The 13,226-nt window shown below is 38.2% G+C and overlaps 1 protein-coding gene across 1 annotated transcript in view; it reads right to left on the bottom strand.

Moving 5' to 3' along the window:
* The window catches only part of ajap1 (adherens junctions associated protein 1), a 60,660-nt gene that overhangs the window by 28,993 nt on the left and 18,441 nt on the right, over positions 1–13,226 (bottom strand). The window contains exon 2 of the mRNA XM_044117144.1: positions 4,648–5,408. Within this exon, the coding sequence (XP_043973079.1) occupies positions 4,648–5,408 (761 nt within the window). The remainder of the gene's footprint in view (positions 1–4,647; positions 5,409–13,226) is intronic.

Genomic DNA, 13,226 nt, shown 5'->3' with positions numbered 1-13,226 from the left:
AGCTGTTGAAGTTATAACAGTTACCAGGAAATTATGATGCTGCGTGGCAGCAGGTAAGCAGATTTTACTACGGTATATCTTTTCTCCTCAAGATGTTTTAGAAAAACCAGATGTTGGCATGCATCATTTATATAAGAATCACACATTTGTTAAATATGACTACCCAAAAGACTATACGGTAAACCCTGGAGTGTACTGATTTTAGCTTACATGAAACAAGACCAAAAAGAAAACTAAATGCTTAAGGATAAAGGTTTTTGATTAGAAAATATTGGTATCAGCAGGTATTTCAATATCAGGATAAATCAACCCCACCTTGGCTCCACTCCAAAATAAAAAAAAAGAACTGAAACAAAGTACCTGTATGTAAACAACTACTAGATTTAAGTGTCAAAGAATGAAATGATATAAAGTCAAAGTAACTCAGGTAATGGAAACAATGAATGAACGGGCAGGTCTTACAATAATATCTATTGCACTTTTACCTCATACACAATGAAAGAGTCGCTAATAGTGGCTATGTACATATCTTTTTATTTCACACATTTTTGCTGAAAAACCTCCTACTACTCACCCTCCTCACCTCAAAGTTCCCTAGGTGAAAAAATAGACAGGAATACAATTATTTAAGTGTTAAAATGTTCATTGCGGGAGTTTTCCAAGTTAAAATTGTAAGTATTCTCATTAAAGTGCAAGTCAACGAATCAGAGTTTTGTTGATTTTCATCAACAAATCAAAAATATTATGTTTTCAAAAATAGGTGAAGTACTTGCTTTCGCAAGTGTCTCAACAACAATTCAAAGCCGTTTGGTAATTATATACATATATATGTATATATATATATATATATATATATATATATATATATATATATATATATATATATATATATATATATATATATATATATATATATATACATATATATGTATATATATTAAAGGAATTATATTTGCTTTTGGGGATAATCTGACACAAACGTGAGATGATATGTTGTGAAGACAAAGTCCTCTGTAGACAATCTTTCATTTTTGAAACAAGCCCTGAAGAGAAACTGTGATCTTACAGGTACAATGATGTGCACCCACTTGGAAAGAGAAAAATGACTTTCTTCCTCTGTCAGCTTTCAGGAAGCCTTGTTAACTAATTTCCTTCTGGATTCAATATCAAGCCATCATTTGAATCACAGGTGGCCTCACACTAACCTCCCAATCAGGGGAAAATCAAGAGATCACAACAGAGCTGACAAGACCATTAACTACTGCCATTTTGCATTCATTATACACAGCTCAATCACAGTCATGGAATACATATTTATGCCTCTAGCATTAAAGCTGTTTTTTTTTTTAAGTTAGATTTTATAACAAATCATATATTCTCTTGCTGATTCTTTACATGTTCACAAGCATCAGTGCAATAGCAACAGAAAAAACAAGAAGATTTTAGCTACCATTGCTGCTCAGTGGCCAGTTTTACGACGTGTCTGCTATTGCACCGTGTTGGAAATATTCAATTAGCCCAGTTTGTGTGATAAGATGTTGAACATAACTTATGTATCATTACATCTATGAAGAAGTCATGTACCTCATAAATGTAATGAAACGTTAATTCAGAAACGTCAGGCTGTCTGTTGAGGGTTGCCTCTGCTCAGAGGGCTGCCCATAAATGTCGCCCGAGGCCATGTGCAGTATTTCAAGCATTCACTGTAGTCAAGGGCACTGTAGGTAAGGGAGCTACTACTGCAAGCTTCCATATGAAATGCAGCAAGCGTTGCGCATTCATGCTTCACAATAAATTAACTTAAAAAACTCGTTGGTAAAAAATTTGCATTCTTAATTTAAAGTCAACAACAGTTTAGCAGTTTTGTGCATCTTTTATATTAACATCTGGTAACTGGAGATAAATCGTGGAAAACATTAATGTCCATGTTCATTGCAAAATCTTGTGTGTTTAAATTTTGCTCTTCTGTTTGCTTTTCCTTTTATTCCACATGCTCAGACAGACTATGTCATGTGCTTAAAAGCTGCACTGAAGATTATTTTTAATGATTTTTATGACGGCATTTGGCAAAATGTAATGTTTGCTGCATGTTTCGTGAACGCAGATCTCAATCATTTTTACTTATTTTTTTTAACCCAAATCTTCTACTTACATGGTTAAACAGATTAAATGCAAAATAAGGCATAGAAAAGAAAGTTTGAAGAGTATGCATTATGACAGAAACATGCTTTATACTTTCTTATTGGCTTCAAGACATCCAGTGTCAAGCAAGTGCCAAGATGGCCTCCTACTAAGAAGTGGGCAATAGAGTCAAGTTGACACCAGTGCAAAGCCTAGGTGGCATTGGCACAATGTGGGTGTGAGTATATCTACCCACACAGTGAGATGAAGACTTCTGGACAACAGCCTTGTGACAGGAAGGGCAACAAAGAAGCCGAAGGCCAGAAACTCAGCAGGAAGCACAAAAGATTGGCAGCAGAATACTTTTCTTCTCTTTTGCTCGTGTACAGGACTGGTTACCAAACTTTCAGCCTCTGAAGCCATAAAGGAAAACTGGACCAGGCTGGAAGTGTTGAATCCTGGCTGGGTAAGTAAGAAATTTTTGTAAAAACTTTTAATATTACTTACACAAACTTTACCATCATAATTTTTATTCTTTAATTTAATTTATCAAGTGCCCACAGATATTGTTTTGTGGACCTGAGCAATGGGTCTTAAATAATCCACTCTTCATTCGACGGTAATCTGACAGGAGGAGAGCAGGGAGAAGTGGGGGGACGTGTGGCAAAGGAACCCAGGGCGGGACTCGAACTTGGGATGGCCGGATTGAAATTTAGAGCCTCTGTTTAAGGGATGCCCGCTGTAACCACTGCATCTCGTGACGCCCACACGCTTCCATTTTGAAAAGTGGGCATACAAACGTTTTCCGTCTGCTTCTCTAACCAAAGGAATGTAATCCTTCCCTCTCAGGTTCACATAGTCTCTGTTAATTATCACTGCATACTTTCTATGGCAAGGAAAGATTAGCATTAGTCCAAACCTCTTTCATCTGGTGAGTTTGATCCAATTCACTGCCTAATGGTCACTTTGACTAACCAGGATCCCCTCATCCAGACAGCATACAGCAAGGAGAGGAAGGTTAAAATCAATAAAATTGCAATCAAATTAAGACCTACAGATTGCTGTATCTCACCTATCTCACCAACTCTCAACAATTTCGATAAAATATATTAAAATAACATACACTGGTAGGTTCAATTACATTTAGGTTACAGGTGTGATGCAAACAGCAACGAGCATCTTTTGCTAACAGAAACAGCATCCTAGTGACTGTCAATGTGAACGTAGGTAGCTTGAAACTTTGAAAATTAGCATTTACTCAGAATATCATGGACATATTTGAACTGAGAAAAGGACAGTGTCCTCTACACCACCAGTCCCATTATTCCCATTTACCTATAGGGTTTTGTTAATATTGTTGCTTCTGCCGTTTCATGAGCTTTTTAGATTTATGGTTTATATCAGGTATTGCACATTTACATGAGGCAGAATAGTGTATTCCTCTTATTTGATGGGATTCTTTTGAATGCCATTGCATAGAAGTCCAGTGTCTTGGAATTTACAGAACATAATCTCAAAAATCATTCATCACAAGAATAAAACGGGTGAATGTGAAAATAACCACTGTGCAGGTCATGTTCACACATTAGTTAAGCATCCTAATGTGTGAGGTTGCTTTTCATTCAGAGGACTGGCATTACACACAATTTTGCACAATGATGGTACCAGGAATAAAGAGTGTGATAAATACTTTGTCTAAGATTGACTTCTTTCCTGCATACTTTGGTGCTTATCTGAGTATAATCTAACTCCACACCAAAAGGCAAAAATAAGATATCCAGGAATCCCCACAAGTCATAGCCACATTAAAACCTTGTGGTCCCTTCTCAAAATGGAGGTAGATACGCAGAAACCAACAAACTGTGATAATTCCCAAGTGTTTATAACATTGGAATGGGTCACCACTCATTACAATTTGGTCCAGATCTAACAAGCCAAAGGAAATTGAATTAGGTATACAAACAGTGATCTGGACCACTGCAAGTTCATAATTCTTAATATAAATTAGTTGTAATTGCTAACCAATGAAGTTGAAACATGTACAAGGTTTAAACAGTCTTATACTTAACATTGTCGTGGAAAAAAAGACAAAGGCACAAAATACATTTTTGTCCTCAGCCATGCTCAGTTCAGCCATGCTCAACTGTCAATAAACCCTTTTATTGAAAAGACAACTTTATTGAGTGTATTTTTCTGCACTGAAGTCATGTGTTGAATTTGTTGAAGTACAGCTAGATGAAATGTTGTCATATTTTAATCCAGGCGTCTTCAACTCTAGTCCTCGAGTTCTGCAACAATTAGAGGTATCACTGGTCCAACACACCTGAACCAAATAGTTTAATTACTTCTTCACTACGTAAAGCTCAATAGAGTCCTACTAATGGTCTGACCTTCACTGAGACAGGTTTGTTAAAGCAATGACACATCTACAGTAAAAGTTGCAAGGAACTGTCCCTCGACGACTGAAGTCAAAACCAACAATAAAATCCACACTAACCCGTTTGTTTTATAGTCGTTTTGTCTTACCTGGTGTGTCCCCGTATGGCTTTTGTGGTTTGGCAGTCTCTGATTTGCTGATAGAGGACTTAGTGGTACTCTTGGACTGTGTTGAGGTCACCACAGTGAACGTCCTTTCGGAGACCCTTGAAGTAGTGCTAGTAGTTGTTGCCACTGTGGTGGGTGAGACCCTGGTGGATAGCCTGTCATTGATTTCTCCTTTGCTGTCATCATCATTGCTATCTGTCCCTGTGGGTCCCCAGTCTATGAAACTAGGCACCGTAGTAGTCCCCTTAGTATTCACCGTAGCATTCGGGCCCTCCTGAAGCTTGTTGTAGCTGTTCCCTTTGAGTTGCCTCCTGGCTCTAATTAACAACTTTCCTCTTGACGCCACTGGAGTTTCTACTATCCCAGCCAAAGGATCACTTGGCTCTGTTTGAGAGTATTTGGACCAGCAATCCTTACATGCCACTTGTCCTCTATGTGCTAACTTCCGGTGCATTTGACCTTTGCATTTTAGCCCCATCCCTGCCCTGTTCTCTTGGGGTGGAGGAACGGGGTGGAGGAGTCGACGCGCCAATGGGCCCCCTGTCCTCCAGTGAAGCTTGTTGGGCATATCCCAGAGAGGTTGCAACCGAGGCCAGGAGCGAGCAACCAATTTAGGTGTGAGCTTGATCCCCAGGCCCGGGCTGAGGGGGCTGCACACAGAGAAGTCCAAGGTGAGGTGAGTCATGGCCAGCAGGATCCAGACCCAGTGCCCCACACAGCTGCCTGGCCTCAGAGCAGACGAACTGCAAGAGAAAACACAAAATAAAAATGAGACATGTTATTTTACTGATAAGGAAAATCTAATTAAAACATCCCATACAGACTTGCTCAATCTTTCACCATCTAGTTAGAGATGCAAATATTTGCATTTGGAGTTATTATCCATTTGCACTCCAATCAAAGTTTAGACTCTACAACTTCTGCAACAGCTGCTCCATTAGGTCTTGGTAATAATTACTTTTACAAAGGGGCTCTTGAATTGCAGCATAAAAGGTCAGTTGTAAAGTAAATGTTGCAGAACATGAGAAAGGTGCTGGATTTGTACCTCTGTGCTCCGAACTATTCACGGCAAGATGGAGTTATCCTTGACATTCCAGATTCGTATCAATTAGACCAAAACACAAGGTCGGTGTACTTTAGCTGATCATCTCTCCCAGACACAAAGTCATCTGACTCCTAAGGAGCAAGCTGATTATGCAGAGCAATGCTTAAGGCTGTTCTGCACTATGCCAGCAGATTACACAGCATGACAGATACATAGCTGATTTCTTTCTTTTTTTAAATCATTTAGACTGAGATAGTTTACTACTGAATAGTATTGAAAAGTCTTGGCTTCGGTACAAACTTCGCTTTCTGATCACAAGGTGATAGATGAGCTGTGTATTCAGGTTGCGATCTGGTAGTGGGTTGCTTTTAAACTCAACCTTCAGGGGCCCCTGGGACAAAGCTACACATTGATTCCTGAGGGAGAAACCTCATTATAGGCTATCTTTAATCTCTGCTGTCCTTGCCCAATTTGAGCCCACGAGGATAGCTCCTTTTGGAGGCATCACAGAGTTTGATGACAAATGAAAACAGGCTGGTCGGTTCCATCAATGGTTAGAGGCATCAGAAAGACATTGGATAATTATAGAGGCTTGTTTATGCAACTCTGGCACTCTACTATCACCCATATAGTCTCTAGTTGTACTGGAAACTACGTATGTTACAAGAGTTTAGTCATCTGACAACCATAATGGAGTTAATGTGATTATTTAAGAATAAAATGACTCTTGATTGTCAGCATTAGGTTTTATTATTCAGTGCATAAAGACAGTGGGGCTGAACTAAGAGAAACCATATTTTCATTTTTCCTTTCTTCTCAACTGAGGTGTGAAGAACCAACAAGCCCCTGATAAAGGAATAATTTAAATCACCATTTTAATTGAGCCATAAAAGGTGAGTGATGTGATCATGAAAGAGCTGCGACAAGGTCAGTGTACTATTGACAGCTAAAAATATGGGTGATAATTTGTCTTGTTCGAGCCCTGGCCCTGACCTCAGACTTTCTGGCACTGATCCTGGCTCCCACCCAACCTGGAGACTGGAGACGATTCACTTCTGACTCTGCAGGCCAGACTAATTCAATATCCGATAGGGGAAGAGGATGTTACTTGTCATTAATAAAATGACTTTGCAACAGGAAAAGTAGAGTTGTACAATATTTACAGGTTGTAAAACATTTAGCATTTAAATATGAGTCAATACAAGCAATCAAAAAGAAAAAAAAATGTTCCTACTTTTTGTGATGAATTTTTATTGCTTAAGAACAAGAGAAAATAGTAAAGTATATCCAAACTAAGTGGACGGTATCTCCTGGACAGAATGCAATTATTCAAGTAATTCAGTGCTACCTAAGCTAAACACCCTTATATAATTTGCGATTTTTAATCCTCTTTGTGTTTTTTGTGCTTTGGAGTTACAAATTAAAAATCAATTAATTGCCATTAGTTTAGAATCTATCTTTACTTTGTAATAAATTGGAAGAGAACAGAATTAAATACAGCATAAATCATTTTAATTTGTAAGGCACGCAGTTCTTCTACTCATTCTTTCTACACACAAATCTGCATGCTGGTGTGCTTCCTCAATCCTATTTGGATTGCATACTACTTGCATAACTCCAGTCGCAACAGGACTTGCTAGAGATATAATATCCTAGCTGCAAGTAATATTTTCTAGGAACTGCACATTGATAATTTAAGAGACACTAACACACTCTGACATCTTGCATAATGCAAATATAATTTGGAAGTACACTGCACAGATGGCGGAAGAAGTAGTGCAACATTCTCGGCGTGAACAAACCAGATTGCTTTCTGATGGGACTGTGTGCATGGCGTCCTATTTTATGAGCACATGCTATATCATACTGCCATGGCTGACTTCAAAGTTTAGGTAAGCCCCAGGAATGTGGCAGGAAATCCTTTTAGTGGAGGTTGTGACATGGCCTTATCCTGAGCTGCTACTGCCCCAGTCTCACAATTTTATCTTCAGAGTGTGATAACACATGCAGCCCTTCTGGTCTAGATATAAGGAGCCTGGCAAAAGTATTAATATCCCTGAAACTTTGCTTTTTATGCGACAGACAAAATTGTGTATTTTGGGAAATCAAAAATATGACCCTAACCCTAAATCATTCTGCAGAAGCTCCCGCTCTATTTTTACGGTTGCTGTACAAATATCGTAGACTTTTGCAAAAATACATTTCATGGCATTCTTTCATCAATGGCTTTCTTTGAACAATCACTTTCTCCTTGCTACACTTACATTAATAACATTTTTGTGGGGTCCATGGCCGACGGTTTTCTTGTTGCCAGGTTACCCAACATGAACTGTGGACCTCTGCATCTCCTCCAAAGTCACCAAGGGCCTCTTGGCTCTATCTCTAATTAATGCTCCCTGCTTTTCTTCTGATTCACAGACATGCTCTACTAGTTTGTGGTTACAACCCAAAAAATTTGAATGAGACACTTTTTGCCAGAAGCTGTGAATCTTTTGAACAAAAAAGGAATGTAGTAAAATAACATTTGGTCTTTTAGTCTAAAAGGCAATTACATCTGGATATCTAGAGAGAAGATGACGCCCATTTTCATCAGCTGACGTGCAAAAGTTATAACTGGAAGTAAAGCAGAAAATATGTTATGGCATTATTTATCATCTCCCCAAGTTCTATCTGAGCATATCAAGCTTATGCTTGAGCCAGACGTATTGGGAGCTGCATTACCAAGTAAAGATTTGGAGCAAACCTTTAATTAGCACGTCTGTTGCCCCGGAGGACTCTGGTTTGAAGGTCACCAAAAGACTTGGACTCGATTGATGATTTTACCCAAGACTTGACAGGCAGCAAATGAAAGAGGCACCTTGGGCTTCTTTCAACCCACATCAGGCAAAATCTCTGAGCATGGTATGTAAAAGCTCACAACGTTCAAGTATCAAAACACAGACACAGCATGTTCACATGTACCATATTAGGCAATCTCTCTTGTGGTTTTTCGACTCAGAATTAATGATATTTGCCATATGCTCAATCTTGCTGGAGTCTGAGCTCTCCCTCTGCAGTACTTCATCACACTCAGTGAGGAATTTCTACAGGAAGCTTGTGATGTAAGAGTAGATGTGACATGTAAAATTTTAGAGCAGTGAATTGGGATTATGCTTTTCAAGCCCAATTATGAAAGAGCGCTACAGCAGGCTTCGCTGACCAAGATTTTTTTCTTTTCTCTCTCTTTTTTTTTAGCTTAAGCTGTGCTATATTCAGTAAATCTACTGGCAACTTATTCTGCCGCTTCTTACAGATGCTACAGTCAGTGGGGGCTTTGCATAAGTCACTGAAAGTCACGCCAAATCCAACACATGATGTCCATGTGCAGAAATGTCAGTCTGAAAAGCACAACCGGGGTTTTCTATTCACACCAAAGCTTTACTGGAATATGATTTAAGGTTTGATTTCTATAGTTTATTTGATAAATAATTTGCATTTTGGATATCTTTAATTAGCAACAACAAAAAAACCTCCAGCAAAATCTCAATCTGGAATAAGAAAGCTCATTTTTTTTGTTCATTCTCTGAAAACTTTCTCATCAAATCCCACCATGATCTGCTGAAAACAATCCAAATATATTACCGTTACCAAGCTTTGAAATTGGAAACTTAACGCTGCCACTACAAAAGAATCAAAAGGACTACAATGAATAAAAGCAAGCATTGGAAGTGTGTGAGTCAGATCCTCAGTATAATCCTGTTTGAACTGCTTGAGTGAAGAGCGACAGTGTTTATTAACAAAAAGCCTTCCTTGCAGCATGTTCTGCCCTGAAGATACGGGTCACTCTGCATAAGTAAATGTCTGCCCAGATGACAGATTTTTGACATGCGGAGTGGTCCTCTGTGGCTTGCGCTCTTCCACAAATAGCAGGGTCACTAGCCTGTTGTTTTTCACACCCTCATGTGGGTGAATCCTGCCTGAGTAGCACTTGAGGCTTCTTACTCCACCCAGAGAGAGCTCTGGTCTCTCTGGGTGGAGTAATTACATTTTCCACCTCATTATACTAAGATTACTGCAGTTTCAGGGAGGTGGGGTCAAGAGGAGACCCTATTTTTTATTTTATTTTTTTTTAATATATTTTTACGGTAAAAATTCTGAGTCAGTCCAAAGTGGTATTGTTTAGCTACTAAAATTTATCGTGGTGTATCAAACCCCTCTGCGCTCCCAGCACTGACACCATGAGTGCTGTGAATGTTAAGAAGAGCATAAACTGGTCGCAAGAAAGACAAGCATGCTGCGATGGAAATCCTGTGATGACCTAAATCTGACTAATGGTGTAAAGTCACAACTGCATTCTGTGAATTTACAGCAGTAATTATTTGGTCAACAAAAGTGTATGTTAAAACATATACTTTTATTGAAGAAATAAGCACTGGTTATAATTTATTGTCCAGTCTTATCAATATATTCCAGCTAGTCAATCTAATCTTTTGGCTGATGTAAATCACTTCAGTAACTGTGTTTGTCTCAAAATGTGTTTATTAGCTCCATAAACTGTTTAAATATATTGTCAAAATATTTAACACTTGACTCCATTAAATGGTAAATGCTAACATTTAACTGCGTCAAAAAGCTTATTATTAATGCATATCCTAATTTAAAAGGCAGCGTCTTAGTAGCCTCAAGTGGCATTTATTACTTCAAATTTGAAGGGATGAATTTTGTTCCCATGTGATGCAACTTCTATTTTGTTCCTGAAAACGCAGCATTTCATAGCCTTCGATCTAAACATTGTATATCAGTGAGTCTCCCTTAGAAATGTTATCTCAATAAATAACTACAAAAACATCCTTGAAATGCATAAAAGAGTAGTGCAGTGTATCCTTATATGAATTTAACTGCATATTGTTCCCAAACATATTTACATGATACCCTATTTCCACTGACTGTGGTTTCCATCCCCATGTAGGATAACTGATTTATCATGATGTAAGAAAGTCTGGCTCCTTGTGAAACTAAAATAATAATGGGTGACATGATTTTATTCACTTTGCAACGTTTTACATAGCCAAATTTCACAACTAAAACTTATAAAGTCATACTCAGTACATTGGAACATGCATTCACATGAGCCCTGCCTGTCAAACTCAACGTACCTTTCAAAAAAAATTATCTCTAAGCAGGTATTATTAAACACATTTTTTATTAAGCAGACATTTCCATATTATATATTTGTTTTTTTAATGACCTACTGTAATTTTCTAATTTGAAATCTCGTGTTTTCTTTACGTGTACACGGAAAATAACCAACATCTATCTGTGTGTACTTAATCTATAAATCAGAAAATTTTATGATAAACTTTCTGAATTAAATGTGCTTTTTAGTAATGTAATTTATTCAATCGGTTTACACATACAACATAGAACGTCTTTACAACAGAACGTCCTTATTAACTGGTATGAAGTATTATTCAGTTCTGCTCTACACACCATTGACATATTGCAAAACTTGAAAAGTAGGTGGAGTTGAATAAGAAGCAACTTATATTTTTCCCTTTAGTGTTCATATGTGAGAGCCACATTTAGCTAATCACACTCAGACAGATCAGTGGGCAAAATCAGAGTAAGTGCCTTGCCCAGGGGCAACAAGAGGAAGCTGGGATCAAAATCACAATTTTTGGATACCAAGTCAACTGCTCTTCCCACTGAATCAGTCGTCCCTTGTAGTGTATGTCATTTTTATGACAGTACAAGAGCCTGAAAACTAAAGGCTTTTCTGATTCATGAACTCATTTTTTGCACCACATTGGACCTGGTGAAGAAAAACTGTTAAGTCTGCATCTAATCAACTAATGAGTGAACCTAATTATTGTTTCTGCACTGTATGCCTGGCCCACTTCCTGTGTCATCATCATATTGCAATCTCCTGTGCAAAGTAGGTCTTAATTAGAAGTAGTTGAGCGTTTTGCAGGAGCAAGATCTCAGTAGATGGGTTCCTCACCTCAGGGAGGTGCAAAAGGCAACTTGTGTCCCTCGGCTGAAGTGAGGAGAAATTTTATCACCGTACCCTCCACCGCTCAGCCGCAGCGCACGCTTAGTTTTCTAGTCGATACAACCGTTACAAAATGCTCCACTCTTTCTGGAAATGACGTGATTGGGCAGGATTTAAACTGATTCAGTGACCTCCCATCGAGGATGGGGGGGGTTTCCTGCCCCTGAGAAACGTGGTTCTATTCAGGTCTGTGTGTTCACAATATCAGAGTTCAAGACGTAACAATGTATTCAGGGTAGCACTTGCAATTGTTGGGAGTATTTACAGGCTGAACCACGGTATCCGATTGTCTCCCACTCGCTTCCAAAGTAAGCACTTGCTAGAAATAAAGAAGAGCCACTGGGGGAAAGGTATACCAGCAACAGGTCACGAAGTTTCAGCCTGGAGTGGGCGTTTTTCTCTCGTGGGTCCAAACGGGCACAGCAGAGGTTAAAGTGAGACTTTGTGAGTACATAGTGGAGGACTGCATCTCAAAAACACTTGTTTCATTTGACTTGCCTTTTTCTTCCAGCTCTAACATTTCATCTGTCGGGGTGTGAACTTAAACAAGGCATGCAAATGCATTTCACTTATGGAGTCTAAACATAGCATACATAGTTAAGTGTGTGCAAATTTGTACTTTCAATTTATTTACATTCTTAAATTTACATTAGTATCAGAAGTTACTAATTTTACCTTCCTTTATGAATGCTTGATGGCTTTATGCTCTTTAATGTTTTGTGACATTTCATTTTCTGAAATTAGAGTCAGTCAACGAGCTCTAATGACATTATGAAAACATGTTTATCGAGTCTGGCTGGGAAATTTTGAATCTATCCTGGACCTCGACTGAGGACTGGTGTGGCTGGCACATGAGAACAGAGAACTGTGGAATCATACAAGCACACCTGGGAATGAACAAAAGATCAGCATTTGCTATGTTTACCATTTTAAGATGATCTTACCATTAAACCCATATTTATTGACTTCAGTTTTAAAAACTGAGGATTTTATCAGATACTACACAGCAGACACAGGTAGGGATCCTCGTTATTTAAGAACAAACAGCATTAATTTGTGCATTTTAGTGTATTTTGGACTTAAAAATGGCAAAAATAAAAAAAGATGTTTTGAACTTTGTTCTTAGCCCATGCAGAGGAGCACAACTTATGTTTTCCAACTTTTGATTACAAAACATAATCAAAAGTTGATGAGAAACTTTTTCTAAACTTTGATTAGAAACTTTTTCTAAACTTCGATTAGGAACTTTTTCTAATCAAAGTTTATAATCAGTCTTTGATTAGGAAACATACCTGGTAAGGTTTTATTTGATGTATGTGTAGTGGGTCTAGAAATTAATGTTTTACTAAAACCCCCATTTTTGAAAAGATTATTGATGATTAGAACAACTTTCTAACATTAACTGACTCATGTCGATGACTACATAGTCAGTAGAGGGCGCTACTGTGAGTGGATGAACAAACGAGGAAACTTCTATAGTCTCTG

The sequence above is a fragment of the Gambusia affinis genome, linkage group LG01 (genome assembly GCF_019740435.1).
Source record: "Gambusia affinis linkage group LG01, SWU_Gaff_1.0, whole genome shotgun sequence".
In the NCBI taxonomy this organism is placed as follows: Eukaryota; Metazoa; Chordata; class Actinopteri; order Cyprinodontiformes; family Poeciliidae; genus Gambusia; species Gambusia affinis.
This window is presented reverse-complemented; position numbering and strand designations above follow the sequence as displayed.